This window comes from Narcine bancroftii, chromosome 2, assembly GCF_036971445.1.
Source record: "Narcine bancroftii isolate sNarBan1 chromosome 2, sNarBan1.hap1, whole genome shotgun sequence".
NCBI lineage: Eukaryota > Metazoa > Chordata > Chondrichthyes > Torpediniformes > Narcinidae > Narcine > Narcine bancroftii.
The window spans coordinates 355,140,439-355,157,288 of record NC_091470.1 but is presented as its reverse complement, the minus strand read 5'-3'; the positions used below and the strand labels follow the sequence as shown (position 1 = coordinate 355,157,288).

The window sequence follows — 16,850 nt, the reverse complement described above, 5'->3', positions numbered from 1 at the left end:
TGGTGAAAAAAAAGGGCCAACACAATGAATACAAACTGCAACCCCGTTGATAAGAAATTCACATCATTTTCACTCTGCTTAATCCAAATTCAAAATGATCCTTAATTATAAAGCCATGCCTTTAGATATCATGGAAGAAGGCTCTTTAGCCTGACTTGTCCATGCCAACCAAGTTGTCTACCAGAGCTGGGCTCATTTGCTTGCATTTGGCCCATCTCCCTCTAAACCCCTCCTATCCATGTACCTGCTTAAATGTCTTTCAAACTTTATAATTGTATCAACCTCTACAGCTTTCTCTGGCAGCTCATTCCATATACCCACCACTCTCTGTGTGAAAAAGTTGCCCCTCAGGTCCACTTTCACCTTAAACCGATACTCTCTAGTTTTTGACACCCCTACCAAGGGGTAAAAAAAAGGCTGTGACAATTCTGCTTATTCTAAATAATGAAAATAATGAGTATAGTTGAAATAGGACCAATCGACTTCAACCTCTGTGACCACAGATTTTCATGATTTACTTCATCGTCAATTTACAGCTGGTTGCACCAATGTAATTTTAATGTTTAATTAATTTATTAAGTTATTATTATTAAGTTAATCGTTGATTGCTTTATGTTGCTTTGAATTCGACAGAATTCATGATTGAGAGGAGGTTCAAAGATCCACAAAGAGGATTTTTTTTACACAATGAGGAATTAAAATACTGTGCACATTTTGTTTGAGTAAGAGCGCTTTGAGAATTTGGTGGCATGCTTGCAGAAATGTGCACTGCCCATCATCCAAGAGTACCATGAAGCAAAATATCACAAGGTAATCAAGCAACTTGCATGTTTGCTGCACTCCAATTTTCTCCTTACAATTTAGCTGATTTGTGAAATCTGAGATCAAAGGTTTTTAGATCTCGAGGAATGGAATGGACAAGGGTTGGTGCAGGGAAGCAGAACTGATGCTGCAGGCAGAAGGGTCTCCTCCTGCTTCTAATTCTTATGTTACTGAATGGCGCAAAATATTGCAGCAGATCAGGGAATCCCACAGGTCGGAGGAAGACAGTGGAAGCAAAAAGAATATATACATAACTTTGCTGAGAAAGTTCAAAGGGGAAATAGACACCATATGGCGGCTTGATTAGTGTAGCAGTCAGCGCAACCTGCCGCATTCTAGTAAGGAGCTTGTACGTTCTCCCCATGACCCACATGGGTTTTCCCTGGGTATTCCGGTTTCCTCCAACCGTCCACCAATGCACTGGGTGGGTGTGATCAGATGACACGGGATTCAATGACCGGAATTGGCTTCCGCCATGTTAGAAATAATAAAAAGATAAATAAATATATAATGACTACGACAATAAAGAGTGAGAAAGAGACAGGTTGCGATGAGATGAGTGAGAGAATAAGGACAGGGGTTAGAGGAAAGGAAAGAGGAGTTATCTTCCATCTTATCCCAGAAATGTGCATCCCACAATATTGCAGCTTTCGTTACAACGTGAATAGGGGTTTAGAGAAGAAAATAAGGAGCTATTCACCAATGGATTCAGATGTGGAATTTATTGCACTAATTAGAACTTTTAACCCCAAAGCTATAAGCAGTTGAACAAAAGAACATCAGTAGTTATTGCCACCCTTAGGTCAGCCATTCCCATGGCAACTCACACCATAACGATCACTCAGTCTCTTTGCTGTTGCTCTGCCACAGAGAAAGCACAAAATAATAAGGAGCTGAAAACGTCAAGCCATCTTCAGGAGCTGCTGCAATGTTTTGTTTCGGCATGCAAGCATTTAGTGCGGAGCAGAATGTCACAGGTTCTTGCTCTGCGCTGAAGTGGCAGATCCCAGCTTGAGGTTGCATTGATGTCCTTACTTGCTAATTACATTTATGACGAAGAAAATCATTTACGTTGGACCTGATTTCCGTCAAGCCCCTGTTGGAAAATCCAGCGACAGAATCATGTTGCCAGCAGCTGAGAGCTCATGTTAACAGAATCAGAATTTATTTTCATGAACAAGTCATGAAATTCAGTGTTTGGCCGCAGCGTCAGAGAGCAGACATTCATATTCTAACCATCTTACAACATTACTATAAAAAAATAATCGTGCATGAAAAGTAAGGCCGTGTCTTTGGTTCATTGATTATTCCGGAATCTGATGGCAGCAGGGAAGAAGCTGTCCTTGTGCCACTGAGTGCTCGTCTTTAGGCTCCTATACCTTTTCTCCGATGGTAGCAGAGTGAAGAGGGCACGGCCTGGGTGGTGGGGGAACTTTGAGGATAGAGGCTTCTTTTTTGAAGACGCCGCCTCATGTAGATGTCCTCTATGGAGTGAAGTCTGGTGCCTGTGATGTTGCAGGCTGAGCTAATAACCCTCTGGAGTTTATTCTTGTCCTGAGAGTTGGCGCCTCCATACGAGGCAGCGATGCAACCAGCCAGAATGCTCTCCATGGTACACCTGTAGAAGTTTATGAGCGGCTTCGGTGACAAACCGAATCTCCTCAGACACCTCACAAAGTACAGCGCTGGCGAGTCTTCTTTGTGATTGCATCAACGTGGAGACTCCAGGACAGATCCTCGGAGATGTTGACACCCAGATGTTGACCCTCTCCACTACTGAGTCCTCGATGAGGACTGGGTCGTGTTCACCTGACTTCCACAATCATCTCCTTGGTTTTGCTGATATGGAGCACAAGGTTGTGATCATTACACCATTCAATGAGCTGATCTATCTCTCTCCTGTAGGCTTCCTCATTGGCATTTGTGATTCTGCCGACAACTGTGGTGTCATTGGCAAATTTGTAGATGGCTTTGGAATTGTGCCCGGCCACACAATCGTGGGTTATAACGAATAGAGCTGTGGGGTGAACCTGTGTTGATGATCAGTGAGGAGGAGACGTTCCAAATTTGTACTGACTGTGATCCTCCAATAAAAAATTCAAGCCATCCATCAACTTTAAAATTCTCATCATTTCATTCAAGTTCCTCAGTTATTTTTTGTCCCTTTCACAGGCTCCTGAGATGATTTTAGCATTCTTTGAGAATTTAATTTAAAAATACAGCACGGTAACACGCTATTGCATCTCACAAGCTCGTGTCACCCAAATACACCTACCTGACCAATTAGCCTACTAGCCTCATTGGAATGTGGGGTATAATCAATCTGCTTATGGACAGCCCTGGACTTGAAACCTGTCTGCCCTCTTGAGCATCCTCAATGCACTGCGTTTCATCACGGGTGACTGCTTCCTCAACACTGCCATTCTCTCCCCTCGACATTTCTCCCTCTACCAATCTCTTTTCCTGTAAGATGCTCTTCAACAATGCCCCCATTGAGAAAGCTTCGAGCTGTCTTTTTTTTTAAAACAACAGAATACTTCAGAAGGAAGCACAGTTGGCAGAGAATTTAGAGCAAAGGTTCGACAATGCCAGTGTCCCTGGTTTAATTCCGCTGCTGTCCGTAAGTTTGATTTCCTTCCACATTCCATAGGCATAGATTAGTAGGCTAATTGGTCACATGGGTATACAGTAAAACCTTGTGAGAGCACGATGGTTTGCTAATCCGTATAACCGCTTATAGTGTGAGTGTCTGTGGACCTTGAAGTCCCGAGCCGATTGCTCCAGTCCCATAGTCCCGCGCCGGCTGTCCCAGCCCCGAAGTCCCATGCCGGCCCCTCCAGCCCTGACGTCCTGCGCCGGGGAAATGTTGGCAGTGGGAAGGGGGCTGTCAGGCACCGGGGAGGGTGGCTATTTGGGTTTGATTATCCGTTGGCACTCTGACATATATGCATCTGGTCTGCCACTTGGCTGTAACGTAGTATGAAATCTTGGACTCCAACTACCACGTTCTAATGAGGTTTTACTGTATTTGGCTGGCTCGGGCTCGTGGGCTGGAAAAGCCAGTTACCATTTTGTATCTCCTAATTAAATTCAAATTAAATTCTCAAGGACAACTAAATACTGGGACACACGAGTCCACATGGCCCTTCTGCTTAAACCATTGTTGCAAAGTAGCATGCCAACCATTCCCTCACCATTCCAATTTCTCTTTCCTTACTTCAGATTAATTTGAAGAGATGAGGGATAGTGATAGGGTAAATGCCACTGAGGTTAGATGGGACAAGAACCAGAGGACACAGGTTGAAGGTGAAATGTTCAAGGGGAACATTCAGGGGAACTTCATTAAGAGGGTGGTTAGAGGGTGTAACAAGCTGCCAATGGAAGTGGTGAATGCAAACCTTCAGATTCCATACTAATGCAGCCCTTTGTTGGCTCCATTTATCACTGTCGCTGTCTCTTCCCTTCCCTCTCTCATCTCGCTCCATCTGCCCTTCAACTCCTCATCCAGATCCAGCTTCCCAGCTCCTGCCTCACCTCTCCCTTTCATTTCTCTATATTCGCTAATCTCCTCTTCACACTGTTAGTCCTGGTGAAGGAGCTTGACCTGAAATATTGACCTTCCCTTCGGCTCCGCAAATTCCGCCTTATCTTCTGCGTTTCTCCAGCAGCTCATATTTTGCTGCAAGTTGAGAAGTTGCTTGTCGATTGTAAATTAACTTGAGTATAATGGGATCGAGTCCACGCTGCTGAAGATCCAGCTGCGCTGGATGGGTCACATCTCCAGAATGGAGGACCATCGCCTTCCCAAGATCGTATTATATGGCGAGCTCTCCACTGGCCACCGTGACAGAGGTGCACCAAAGAAAAGGTACAAGGACTGCCTAAAGAAATCTCTTGGTGCCTGCCACATTGACCACCGCCAGTGGGCTGATAACGCCTCAAACCGTGCATCTTGGCGCCTCACAGTTTGGCGGGCAGCAGCCTCCTTTGAAGAAGACCGCAGAGCCCACCTCACTGACAAAAGGCAAAGGAGGAAAAACCCAACACCCAACCCCAACCAACCAATTTTCCCTTGCAACCGCTGCAATCGTGTCTGCCTGTCCCACATCGGACTGGTCAGCCACAAACGAGCCTGCAGCTGACGTGGACTTTTTACCCCCTCCATAAATCTTCGTCCGCGAAGCCAAGCCAAAGAATGGGACATAGGAGAATCAGAATATAATTAATATGCAATATGAGAAAGAATAGATGGTATGGAAATAAATAGGCATTAACAATAAAATTGCTCAGAAACACAACGTAGACTCAATTGGTTCAATGTCATAAGGAAATATAATCCTACCTTCTCCTTATAAATCAAGCCCCTTCATCCTGGCAACATTCCTATTAATCTTTTCTGCAACCTTCCCAACTTAACCATATATTTCCAATAACTAGATGACCCAAACTGCACATAATATTCCAATTATGTTTTTAGCAACACCCTGTAAGGTACAGGATGTCCCTGGTCCTGTCCTCATTGTCATAACTGATGAAGGCAACCATGCCAAGCATCACCTTCACCACCCTATCTACCTGAATCACCACTTTTGTGGAATAATGCACCTGCACTCCCAAGATTCTGCTCTCCAACAATTCTCAGTTGTTAATCCAAGTATAGGTGGAACATAGGAGAATCAGAATAATTCATTACAGGGAAATATATGGTTAAGTTAACAATATAATTGCTCTGAGAGACCATCATAAGGAATATGAATACAGTGAAATCCTAGCCATTTTATTCAAACACAACTTTAATGAAACTTTATTCAAACAGCTACTGCAGGTGGGGCTTGGCCGGGACATTCCACTAGCTGAATGTTTGCTCCCATCTTCACTATTTTGTGTATTGCTCAGAGAACATTTACTTTGACAATTGCAAACTTTTATTTAAATTTTTATTCATTCATTCTTTATTTTACATTTTATTTATTTCCTTTGGTTTTTTTTTTGCTGATAGCTGGAGTTGCCGGTTGCTCAAATTCCCAATACTGGGGATTTTACAGTTTACACCCATTATAGAACTGGTTGCTGAGTTTGAATCAAGGTTGGCACCTTTCTTCGTTCAACAGTAACCATCGATAAGTTTGACTTTTTCCTTTGTTCCCCACCACCCACCGTTTGTGTTCATTCAAGAGGAGTGTTGAACCTTGGTTAAGTGCTGGAATTTGGATCAATAAAGGGACAGCAATTACTTTGTTCTGCATGCCTGAGGATCAGAATTAAAGTTGCATTGTAAGAATGTCATAGGATCAATAAGAAAACTCCTCACTGAAGAGAGATTGAAAGATGAATTGAGATAAATCTGAAAGGCAAGAAGAGATGGTTTTTAAAAAGAACCAATTTACTTATTGATTGACAATCAACCACCCAATGCCCAGGGAGGTAGAAAGAAGAATGAAGCTCTATAAAGCAGACCAGAGGAACACAGTGGGTCAGGTAGTATTGGTGGAGGGAAAGAGAATGGAAGTATTTCGGGTCAAGACCCTTCAGAGCTGAGAGTGTAAAGTGTAGATTGGCACATCGATACAAGAAAAATTTGTTTCTTGAAAGACCTCAAAAATGAAGACGCTGTTTACATCCGGTACCGCATGGATGGCAGTCTCTTCAATCTGAGGCGCCTGCAAGCTCACACCAAGACACAAGAGAAACTTGTCCGTGAACTACTCTTTGCAGATGATGCCGCTTTAGTTGCCCATTCAGAGCCAGCTCTTCAGCACTTGACGTCCTGTTTTGCGGAAACTGCCAAAATGTTTGGCCTGGAAGTCAGCCTGAAGAAAACGAGGTCCTCCATCAGCCAGCTCCCCACCATGACTACCAGCCCCCCCACATCTCCATCGGGCATACAAAACTCAAAACGGTCAACCAGTTTACCTATCTCGGCTGCACCATTTCATCGGATGCAAGGATCGACAACGAGATAGACAACAGATTCGCCAAGGCAAATCTTTGGAAGACTATACAAAAGAGTCTGGAAAAACAACCAACTGAAAAACCTCACAAAGATTAGCGTATACAGAGCCGTTGTCATACCCACACTCCTGTTCGGCTCCGAATCATGGGTCCTCTACCGACATCACCTACGGCTCCTAGAACGCTTCCATCAGCATTGTCTCCGCTCCATCCTCAACATTCATTGGAGCGACTTCATCCCTAACATCGAAGTACTCGAGATGGCAGAGGCCGACAGTATCGAATCCACGCTGCTGAAGATCCAACTGCGCTGGGTGGGTCACGTCTCCAGAATGGAGGACCATCGCCTTCCCAAGATCGTGTTATATGGCGATCTCTCCACTGGCCACCGAGACAGGGTGCACCAAAGAAGAGGTACAAGGACTGCCTAAAGAAATCTCTTGGTGCCTGCCCCATTGACCACTGCCGGTGGGCTGATATCGCCTCAAACCGTGCATCTTGGCGCCTCACAGTTCGGCGGGTAGCAACCTCCTTTGAAGAAGATCGCAGAGCCCACCTCACTGACAAAAGACAAAGGAGGAAAAACCCAACACCCAACCCCAACCAACCAATTTTCCCTTGCAACCGCTGCAACCGTGCCTGCCTGTCCCACATCGGACTTGTCAGCCACAAACGAGCCTGAAGCTGACATGGACATTACCCCTCCATAAATCTTCGTCTGCGAAGCCAAGCCAAAGAAGAAGACAAGAAAAATAGAGGGGGAAGGGTATTATGAACTGTGGGGGTGGGGGAGAAGGAAGGGAGAGATTAATTGTGGGGTAGGTTCATAAATGTTGGCTCAGCATTGTGGGCTGATGGGCCTGAGCTGTGCTGACATGTTCAATGTAAGGGAGAGGGGTGTGACAGGAGCTAGCTCGTGAGAAGTGGGGAGCTTCCTGATCTGCAGTTCCTCCAAAAATTGTTTTTTCACTCCAGATTCTGCCATCTGCAGAATTTTATGCCTCCTGTCCAGAATCATGATGTTTATTCTTGAGGGATGGATTTTTTTTGGTGAATCTATGGTAGGCTTGGGCAGGGAACAACATGGCAAGGGTTTGGGGTAAAAATTTCATCCTTGGGACTCTTGCAGCGAGTATGCCATCTAGTCGTGGCTGCACATTGTATAAGATCTCCAAAACACCATTGTTTAGACGCAACCATATTTTGGAAGAATATAAAAACATACATTACATTTACCACAAACATAGTAAGTTTTGGCATTTTTTTTGCAGATAGTTCTTGTATTTTTAAGATTAAGAAATTGACTGTAATCCCCTCCTACTTTGAGAGAGTAGATCATGGTCTCATAGTGAAAGAACATTGCACCACACTTGGGAACTACTGCACCCAGAACAATTTGCATTTATTGCAGCACCTTCAATGTCTTGGGGATGTAGAAGAGCCTTGGCCTATCCCTCAACCCCTGACTGGTGATTCAAAGGAAACTGTTTCTGTCCTCCAAGCCTGCCTTGCATGCACCATCATTAACAAAAGCAGAATAACTGGGACATTTACAGATTGCTGTCTCTGGAAGCTTATTATGTGGAAAGCAACTTGTGCATTTCACTCATCACAATGAAAATTACAGTTTTTTTTGTTGGAAAGTATTCCAGGAGGCCTTGAAGGTGCTGTACAGTTGCAAGGCTTGGATATATTTTTCAGGGCTAACTATTGCTCCCATAACCAAGGTGTTCAAGCATGCCTGGAAGCAAAATAACAGCAGCGAAGTTGTTTTTCTCATTAATTCTTCACCAGACTAAAACCACAAATTGCATATTTATGTTTCATTGATCACCAATTGGCTCATTACTGAGATATTACTGAGCCATTAACAGGGATTTCGTGTACTCTTTCCTAGTGATGGTCACCAGCTGCTGTTAGGAGTTGAGTGAATGCTACCTGTGAGTTAACAGAATATTAACTCTCACCCCTTTTAAGTGTGAATCTTATCCCTGCCTCATAAATAATTAGAGAACCATAGGACTGTAGAACATAGCAGCAAGGAAAACAAGCCCTTCAGCCCTTCTATTCTGAGCCGACCTACTAGTCTGCTTAGTCCCTCTGATCTGTACCCAGTCCATTTTATTCCATGCCTCTCTGATCCACATACCTGTCCAAATTTTCCTTAAATGTTAAAATTGAGCCCAAGTTCACCACTTCCGCTGGCAGCTCATTCCACATTCCCACCACCCTCTGTGTGAAGAAATTCTCCCTAATATTCTCCCAAAACTTCTCCCCTTTCACCCTTAACTCACATCCTCCCATTTGTATCTCACTTATCTTTCTTTGGCTTGGCTTCGCGGACGAAGATTTATGGAGCTGCAGGCTCGTTTGTGGCTGACAAGTCCGATGCGGGACAGGCAGACACGGTTGCAGTGGTTCCAGGGGAAAATTGGTGGGTTGGGGTTGGGGTTTTTCCTCCTTTGCCTTTTGTCAGTGGGGTGGGCTCTGCGGTCTTCTTCAAAGGAGGTTGCTGCCCGCCGAACTGTGAGGCGCCAAGATGCACGGTTTGAGGCGATATCAGCCCACTGGCGGTGGTCAATGTGGCAGGCACCAAGAGATTTCTTTAGGCAGTCCTTGTACCTTTTCTTTGGTGCACCTCTGTCACGGTGGCCAGTGGAGAGCTCGCCATATAACACGATCTTGGGAAGGCGATGGTCCTCCATTCTGGAGACGTGACCCACCCAGCGCAGCTGGATCTTCAGCAGTGTGGACTCGATGCTATCGACCTCTGCCATCTTATAACCTCAATGGAAATAGCCTACTTGCATTTGCTCTATCTATACCCATCATAATTCCTTCCGTCAGAACAGTTAAACAGATACACAGTATATATCTACAAACTGGTGAGAAGAATATAAAAAATAGATTTGGAAGCATTTATAGAAGCCCATGTTTGCAAGCGCTGTTTTCTAAAGCTTCTTCTGGGATCAGGATTTTGGAATGAGATACTCTTAATACAACTTTGATATGCAAGGCCATAGTTTTATAGTGTAGAAACTGCCCCACAAGCCCAACTTCCCCATGTCAACCAAGTTGTCTGCCCATCCTCATCTAATTTGCCTGTGTTCAGCCCAAACTTCTAAACATTTACCATCCATCTTCTTGTTTAAATTTATTTTAAGTGTTTTAATTTTATGCATCCCTCTAGTTTATTCTGGTAACTTCATCAATATACCAACCTTCTATGTGAACTAAAAGGTGCCCTTCATAAACTTTGAAATCTTTTCTCTCTCACCTTAAGTTTTAAATTCCCCTACCCTGGGAAAAAGACTACAACTGTTTCAGTAATCTATGCCCTTAATGATTTTATTAACCATTAGGCCCTAAGTCAAAGGAGTAGAAATAGGCTATCCAGCCCATCAAGAGTGCCCTGCCATTTAATCATGAGCTGATCCATTTTCCCACTCAGGCCTACTGCCAGGTCTTCTCCCCCCGTAATCAAGAACCTATCAATCTCTGCCTCCACAATCACCTGGGGCAACAAATTCCACAGATTTATTACCCTCTGGCTAAAGAAATTCAGATGTATTTCTGTTCTAAGCAGATGCCCTTCAATCCTGAAGTTGTGCCATCTTGTCCGTGACTCTCTTACCATGCAAAACAACTTTTCTACATCTACTCTGTCCATGCCTTTCCACATTCAAAATGTTTCAATGAGATCTCCACTCATTCTCCTAAATTCCAATAAGTATAGGCCAAGAATCGTCAAACATTCTTCATATAATAACCCTTTCATTCACAGAATCATCTTCATGAACATTCTTTTCTTAAATGAGGAGCCCAACATTGTTGACAATGTACTCCAGGTGAGGTCTCACCTGTGCTTTATAAAGCTTCAACATCTTATCCCTGCTCTTATATTCTATTCCTTTTGAAATGAATACCAGTATTGTATTTGCCCTTTTTCACCACCAACATGCAAATTTACCTTCAGGATATCCTGCAAGAGGACTCCCAGGTTTTCTCCCCATTTACTTTTTTCTACCAAAGTGTATGACCATATACTTTCCGACCTTATATTTAATTTCCCACTTCTTTGCCCATTTTTCTAATCAATCTAAGTCAGGGGTGTCAAACTCAAATTCACAGAGGGCAAAAATTAAAAACATGTACTAAGTCCTGGGCCAAACTAAATATTTATTGAAAATTTTCAACGACATCTGCATGTTTTCTCTTCTTTCAACATATGTAATGTTAAACTTTTTCTTATTAAAATAAATGTTTAATAATAGTTTTGGTTAAACTCTTTCCAGAAGAAGCATTAACAAATGAGAAATAAAATATAAAATAAAGTTTGCTGTAAAACCAGACTTCTTTTCATCTCCTCCACCTTCTGGAGCTTTTGCTTCTCGTTCAGATCCTTATACCTGTCCTGGTGTTTCATTTCATAGTGTCGTCGTATGTTATATTCTTTAACTACAGACACGCTGGCTCCACACACAAGACAAACAGGTTTGTCTTTTAAAATGATGAACATATAGTTTGCCTCCCAGCTGTCTTGAAAGGTCCTGTTTTCTGTCTTTTGTTTGGCCATTTTTTGTAAGGGGTTTATTACGTGTGAGTTAGGCGACAGGTCGCAGATGTTAATGAAAGTAAAGAGAGGAGGTGGGGGCGATTAGTGGGCTGACGGGCCAGCGCCAACACATTTGCAAAGCATTCTGGGATTTGTAGTATTAGGTGTGCATGCGCTATACTGGCGCGGCGACCAGCGGGCCAGCTCTAATGCATATTTGATATGATCTTGCGGGCCAAATATAATTATATCATGGGCCAAATTTGGCCCGCGGGCCTGAGTTTGACATGTGTGATCTGCAGTCTCCATGTTTCCTCAGAAAAGTCCCACTCCATCCACTCATTATAATTCAAGCCCTCCAGGTCCAATAACTTTCCTGTGAATCTTATCTGAAATTTCAAGTGCCTGAACTTATCCAGTTACTGATATTCAAAGAATTCTTTTTACCTGCATTTACTCCCAGTATCTATCTACCCTCTTCCCATGAGGACACATTCCACTGACTGATGTTAACCATATTCTAGCAAGAGTTAAAACTTTGGGAAGCACAATTCTGACTCGAGTAACAGCTCCAGTTTATGGTGGAATCATTTTTTTTAATGCACAGGAGTCTACCCCACATATCAAATCTGCACATGGTCTGAGTGGAACAATCCCATTAGTCCCTTGCGTGCTCTTTTAACTCAACCTTGCAGATGAATTTTTCTCAAGATCTTAAATTTTTAATTTAGATTTAGACAGTCAGCCGGGTAATGGGCTCTTTTGGCCCACGAGCCCTTGCTGCCCAACTACATCCAACTGACCTACAACCCCTGGTAAACTTTGAAGGGTGCGTCGAAACTGGAGCCCCTGGAGTAATCCCACGCAGACATGGGGACAACATTCAAACTCATTACAGACTGTGCGGTATTCGAACCCTGGTCCTGATCGCTGATGCCGTAACAGTGTTGCACTAACCACTACACTAACTCTTTCCTCTCTTTCTCTCAAATCCTTTTGAAGTCTTTGATTGGTTCTGTTTCTGCTACTCTTACATGGGGTGAATTCCAGATGATAACTGTTTTTGGCACTAACCTCTACCCTCATATTACCCTTGTATCTTTTGCCCAAAATTTAAAATCTTTGTCCTCTGGCCTTTAACCCATTAGTTAAAGGGAAGAGCTGCTAGCTACACTAAACAATCCTCATCTTGTAGAACAGCCCCAGCATCTCAAGTCTTACTTACAGTTGAAAGCCTTTATCCATAGAGCCATATGAATAAATCTTTTCAAGTCAAGTTTATTGTCACCTGATTGCACAAGTACAACCCAAAAAAAACAGCGTTCTCTGGTTCTTGGTGCAAAACATGAAGCCAGACAACTTTTCTGAATCATCTCGTCATATTACGTGAGTAGGATTGAATCCAATCCTCCACATTTGGCTCTAATCCAGTGTTTTCTAAAGATTCAGCAAAACCTCTTCTGTTTTAAGCCTCTATGAAGCTTCATTAACCACTCTCTCAGTATGCCCGGCCACTTTCAAGGGTAAATGCACATCTATAACATCGGTTCCTTGCAACCTTTCAGAACTTTTTAAATTTTATCTGGACTCTCTCTCCTTATTCTTTCTGCCAGGGAACATCACTTCACACTGCACATGCTAACTTTCAACTGGCCATCCTGAAAGGTATGGACTGTTTATTGCTCTCCACAGATGCTGCCTGGTTTGCTAAGTAAACTATGTATTTTCTGTTTTCATTTCATGTGTCAGTTCTCAGTGTGATCCATCAGATGTATTGGTTTCCCTTCCACTCTATTCTACACTTTTAAACACATTCCTAAGTTTTGTCTTATCTGCACACATGAAATGTTGCTATTTAAGCCACTGATGGATATCAAGTAAAGCAATGGGTCTAGTCCTGACCCCAAGTTTTTATCCTCTCATTCTCTCAAATGTTTTTGAAGGCTTTTATTGGTTTTGTTTCCACTACTATTACATGCAGTAAATACAGATAACTGATTTTGGCATTAAAATTCATGTGGAAGATATTTACTTATTTCTGCAAGATATCACTTACTTCATCAAAAATCCAATCTGTTTTAGTTGAATAGAATCTGCCTTTAACCATTCTATTCTTGCTCACCCTTAGCAGCTCCTCCAATTATTATCCCTATTTCTGTTTAACCAGCAAATATTGCACCATTTGTCTGATTTAATTCCCATTGCTATTCTGTCAAAAACAGTGGAGAGATAGCTTGCAGAAGTGGAGTGGAATCCCTATGTAGGTGACAGGCCCATTGCTTCAGTCTGTATTAATACGCCTGGGTGCCCAATCATTTCATTAATCTTGCAGTATAATTTCAAGTATCATCCATTGAAAAGTAATTTGTTTCGATCTCCAGGTACTTTGCACTGGAGTCATTTAAAGACAGTTAGCCAGTCGTTTATCAGACAAGTAGCAAAACAAAGTGAATGCTCTCATTGAATAGCAAGCAAATAGCAGAAACTACTCAGGACCAGTATAACTAACAATGCACTTCATTGTAAGATATCAACATGCATCATTTTGACCAAGGCTTGAATATAGAACATACCTCAAGCCAATTACTAGTTCAAAATGATATTTTTTTAGGTTTTGGGACACTCCAATCATGGGTTGTATTAAAGATTGTCAAACTATAAGGTGGGTGATGCAGTCAGATTGTGACAGGTTATACTGTATTTTATATATATGGGGGTGTTTTGGGGAGAGATGGATTGTGGGGTAGGTCACAACACACAAACATTTTGCAAAACGCATCTCATTTGGAATGCAAGAGCTTTGCTCGGGCCAGACAGTCCAGGCACCGTTCCTTTGCATGGACAGTAAAAACTGCTTTGGGAGGGAACTTAAAAGGGCACAGATGCTGGTGAGGATCTTTCAAGGATTGGGTTATCCCTGCAGGAAGGGGTCATGTGGTTTTGCAAGCAAAGAGAGAGAGAGAGAGAGAGAGAGAGAGAGAACTGATTTCTGCAGTGGCTTTTGAAGGCTGCAACAATAAGCTTGTTTACACCCCATCTTGAAGATGGGTTATGAGTTCTGAGTTTAGCCTGTTGAAAAGCCTTGTGGTCCATATAAGAGGAAATGGCTGGCTAGAGTCTTTCTAATGACATAAGGGAAACAAGAGGAACTCTGTGGTGACCTGGAAGAAGAGGTTATCATTTGGAAAACCCATGATGCAAGCTTCTTCGGCAAGACACTGAAGTGGCTGATTGGATGGAATCAGTTTGTGCGTGTCCAATGAGCAACAAATTTCTCACTAAAACCAACAAGAACAGTAATCATTTACCTTTAAGCACCAGAGCTTGGTGAAAATTCATAAATGTTAAATTCTGTGCACAGTATGAATTCCGCAATACTGCTGAACTTAGAGGTGTGAGAAGTGAGATTGGACTGTGAATCAAAGAACTTTTCTGAACTTATACATACATTACATACATGTGCGCTTAGAATTAGAAGGGGGCCAAGTGAGGTAAAATTTGATCCTGTTTTTATGTTTAAAGAAAATTAAAAACAATTTTTGTTTAAGTAACCATTTGTCTTGGTGAATTTCCATTGCTGCTGGATTTTGGGGTCCTCTGGGCCTGTAACAAGATCCATTCAGAAGGTCTTTAGAACTATAGAATACTACAGCTCAAAAATGGGCCCCTTTGTCCCTTCTAATCTGTATTCTGCCTAGTCTCACTGACCTGCGCCGTCCATATCTCTCCCATTCATGCATCTGTCCAAATATTTCTTAAATGATAAATTGAGCCCACAGTTATCATTCAGTTGACAGCTTGTTCCACACTCTGTGTGAGGAAGTTCTCCCCAATGTTCCCTTTAAACTTTTCCCAGTTCAATCTTAACCCTTGCCCCCTGAATTGTATCTGACCTTAGTGGAAAAAAAGTCCACTACGCCTTGTAATTTTGTATCAAATCTCCCCTCATTCTTCTATGCCCCCGGGAATAAAGTTTAACCTTTCCTTGTATCTCAGTTTCTCACGTCCTGGCCACATCCTAGTCAAACTGCTTTCAATCTTATTGATATCTTTCCTGTAGTTAGGTGACCAAAACCGTACACAATACTCCAAAATTGGCCTCACCAGTGTCTTGTACAACTTTACCATAACATCCCAACTCATATCCTCAATACTTTGATTCATGAAAGCATCAATACACAAACCATACTCAGCAGGTCTCCCACATGGAAATATTGAATGGAATTCAGGATCCATCAATTGCAGAGATCATCCTCAAATTGAGGAAACCTGATGATTCCGAGCTACTGGATTGACTGTTTTGGATTAAGATAAAAACATTTTGACAAAATCTCTGCTCCTTTTCTTCCACTTTCATGAAGGAAGACAAGAAATAAAACTAATGGTTCCATGGAGCTTTCTTCCCAACTTAATAGCATATAAAAGCAAGTGATGTCATCTACCTGACAGGTGCACCTCTGCTCTGGGCAGGCTTCAGCAAAACAGTCACAGTGCTGTCGGTCTGGTTCAACGGCGCGTCAAAATCGTATGCAGGCATGGATGGCGCTGGAACAGTAAAACACATAGATTGTCAATGTTTTTCATTATGAAAGTTTTTCCAATAGAGAGTTTGAAAGCAGTTCATCATCATTTCTAAGAGCAGATGATAAAATCACAACAGGGCAAAATGCAAATTTGTATTCAATAACTTGACGATTGGGACTATTCTGATAGTGAAGGCAACGTTATTGCAAGCACTAGAAGACAAATACCCGAGGAGAAAATAACTGAAAGCTGTAATGTATAAACTGAAAGATGGAGCATCATGAACTTTGGCTGCTCTCCTCACTCTTGCTCTTTCATGTACATGTTGTATAGGCAGAGTTGTGCAGCAAGGGGGAACAGGCCCTTCTGCCCAGCTCATCCATACTGACAAAGCTGCCCCTGTGAGCTCGTCCCATTTGCCTTTGCTTGGCCTATAGTCTCCATGTACCCATCCAAACCTCTGAAATTCAAGATTCAAGATTATTTCATAGTCCTATAATAAATCAGAAAATGTGATGTTACACAAAATTTCCTTTAGTCTACAGTAAGGCAGATAAAGATTCGTTATCAGCAAAAATGACCTTACAACCAGAGAAAGAGAATCAAAGGAGAGGCCGCCCAGAGTTACTGAATGTCTGTGGATATGCCTCCAGCGCTTCCACTGCCTCCGCAGCCACACAGACTTCAGTCCGAACCATTAGGACTTCGGGAACGACCACCCTCCACTACATGTCAACAACTCTGTAGCGCAGAGAGTGGAGAGCACCAAGTTCCTTGGAGTTCACATAACTAAAGACCTGTCATGGACACACATCTCCTCACTTGTCAGGAAGGTGCAAAAGCGACTGCACTTCCTGAGAAGACTGAAGCGGCTACTATTATATCATCCTTCCATCAGAGTTCTATCGAAAGTGTCCTGGCCAGCTGCACCACAGTGTGGTATGGTTGCTGCAGAGAAATGCATCAGAGGTCAATCCACAGGACCCTAAGAGTGGCA

The 16,850-nt window shown here is 42.7% G+C and overlaps 1 protein-coding gene across 10 annotated transcripts in view; it reads right to left on the bottom strand.

The window, feature by feature from the left end:
* Nucleotides 1-16,850, bottom strand: part of LOC138755773 (receptor-type tyrosine-protein phosphatase mu-like) — a 1,095,616-nt gene that overhangs the window by 376,626 nt on the left and 702,140 nt on the right. For all 10 annotated transcript variants that reach the window (XM_069922352.1, XM_069922354.1, XM_069922355.1 and 7 more), the window contains exon 11: nt 15,772-15,874. In XM_069922352.1, coding sequence (XP_069778453.1) covers nt 15,772-15,874 — 103 coding nt within the window. The remainder of the gene's footprint in view (nt 1-15,771; nt 15,875-16,850) is intronic.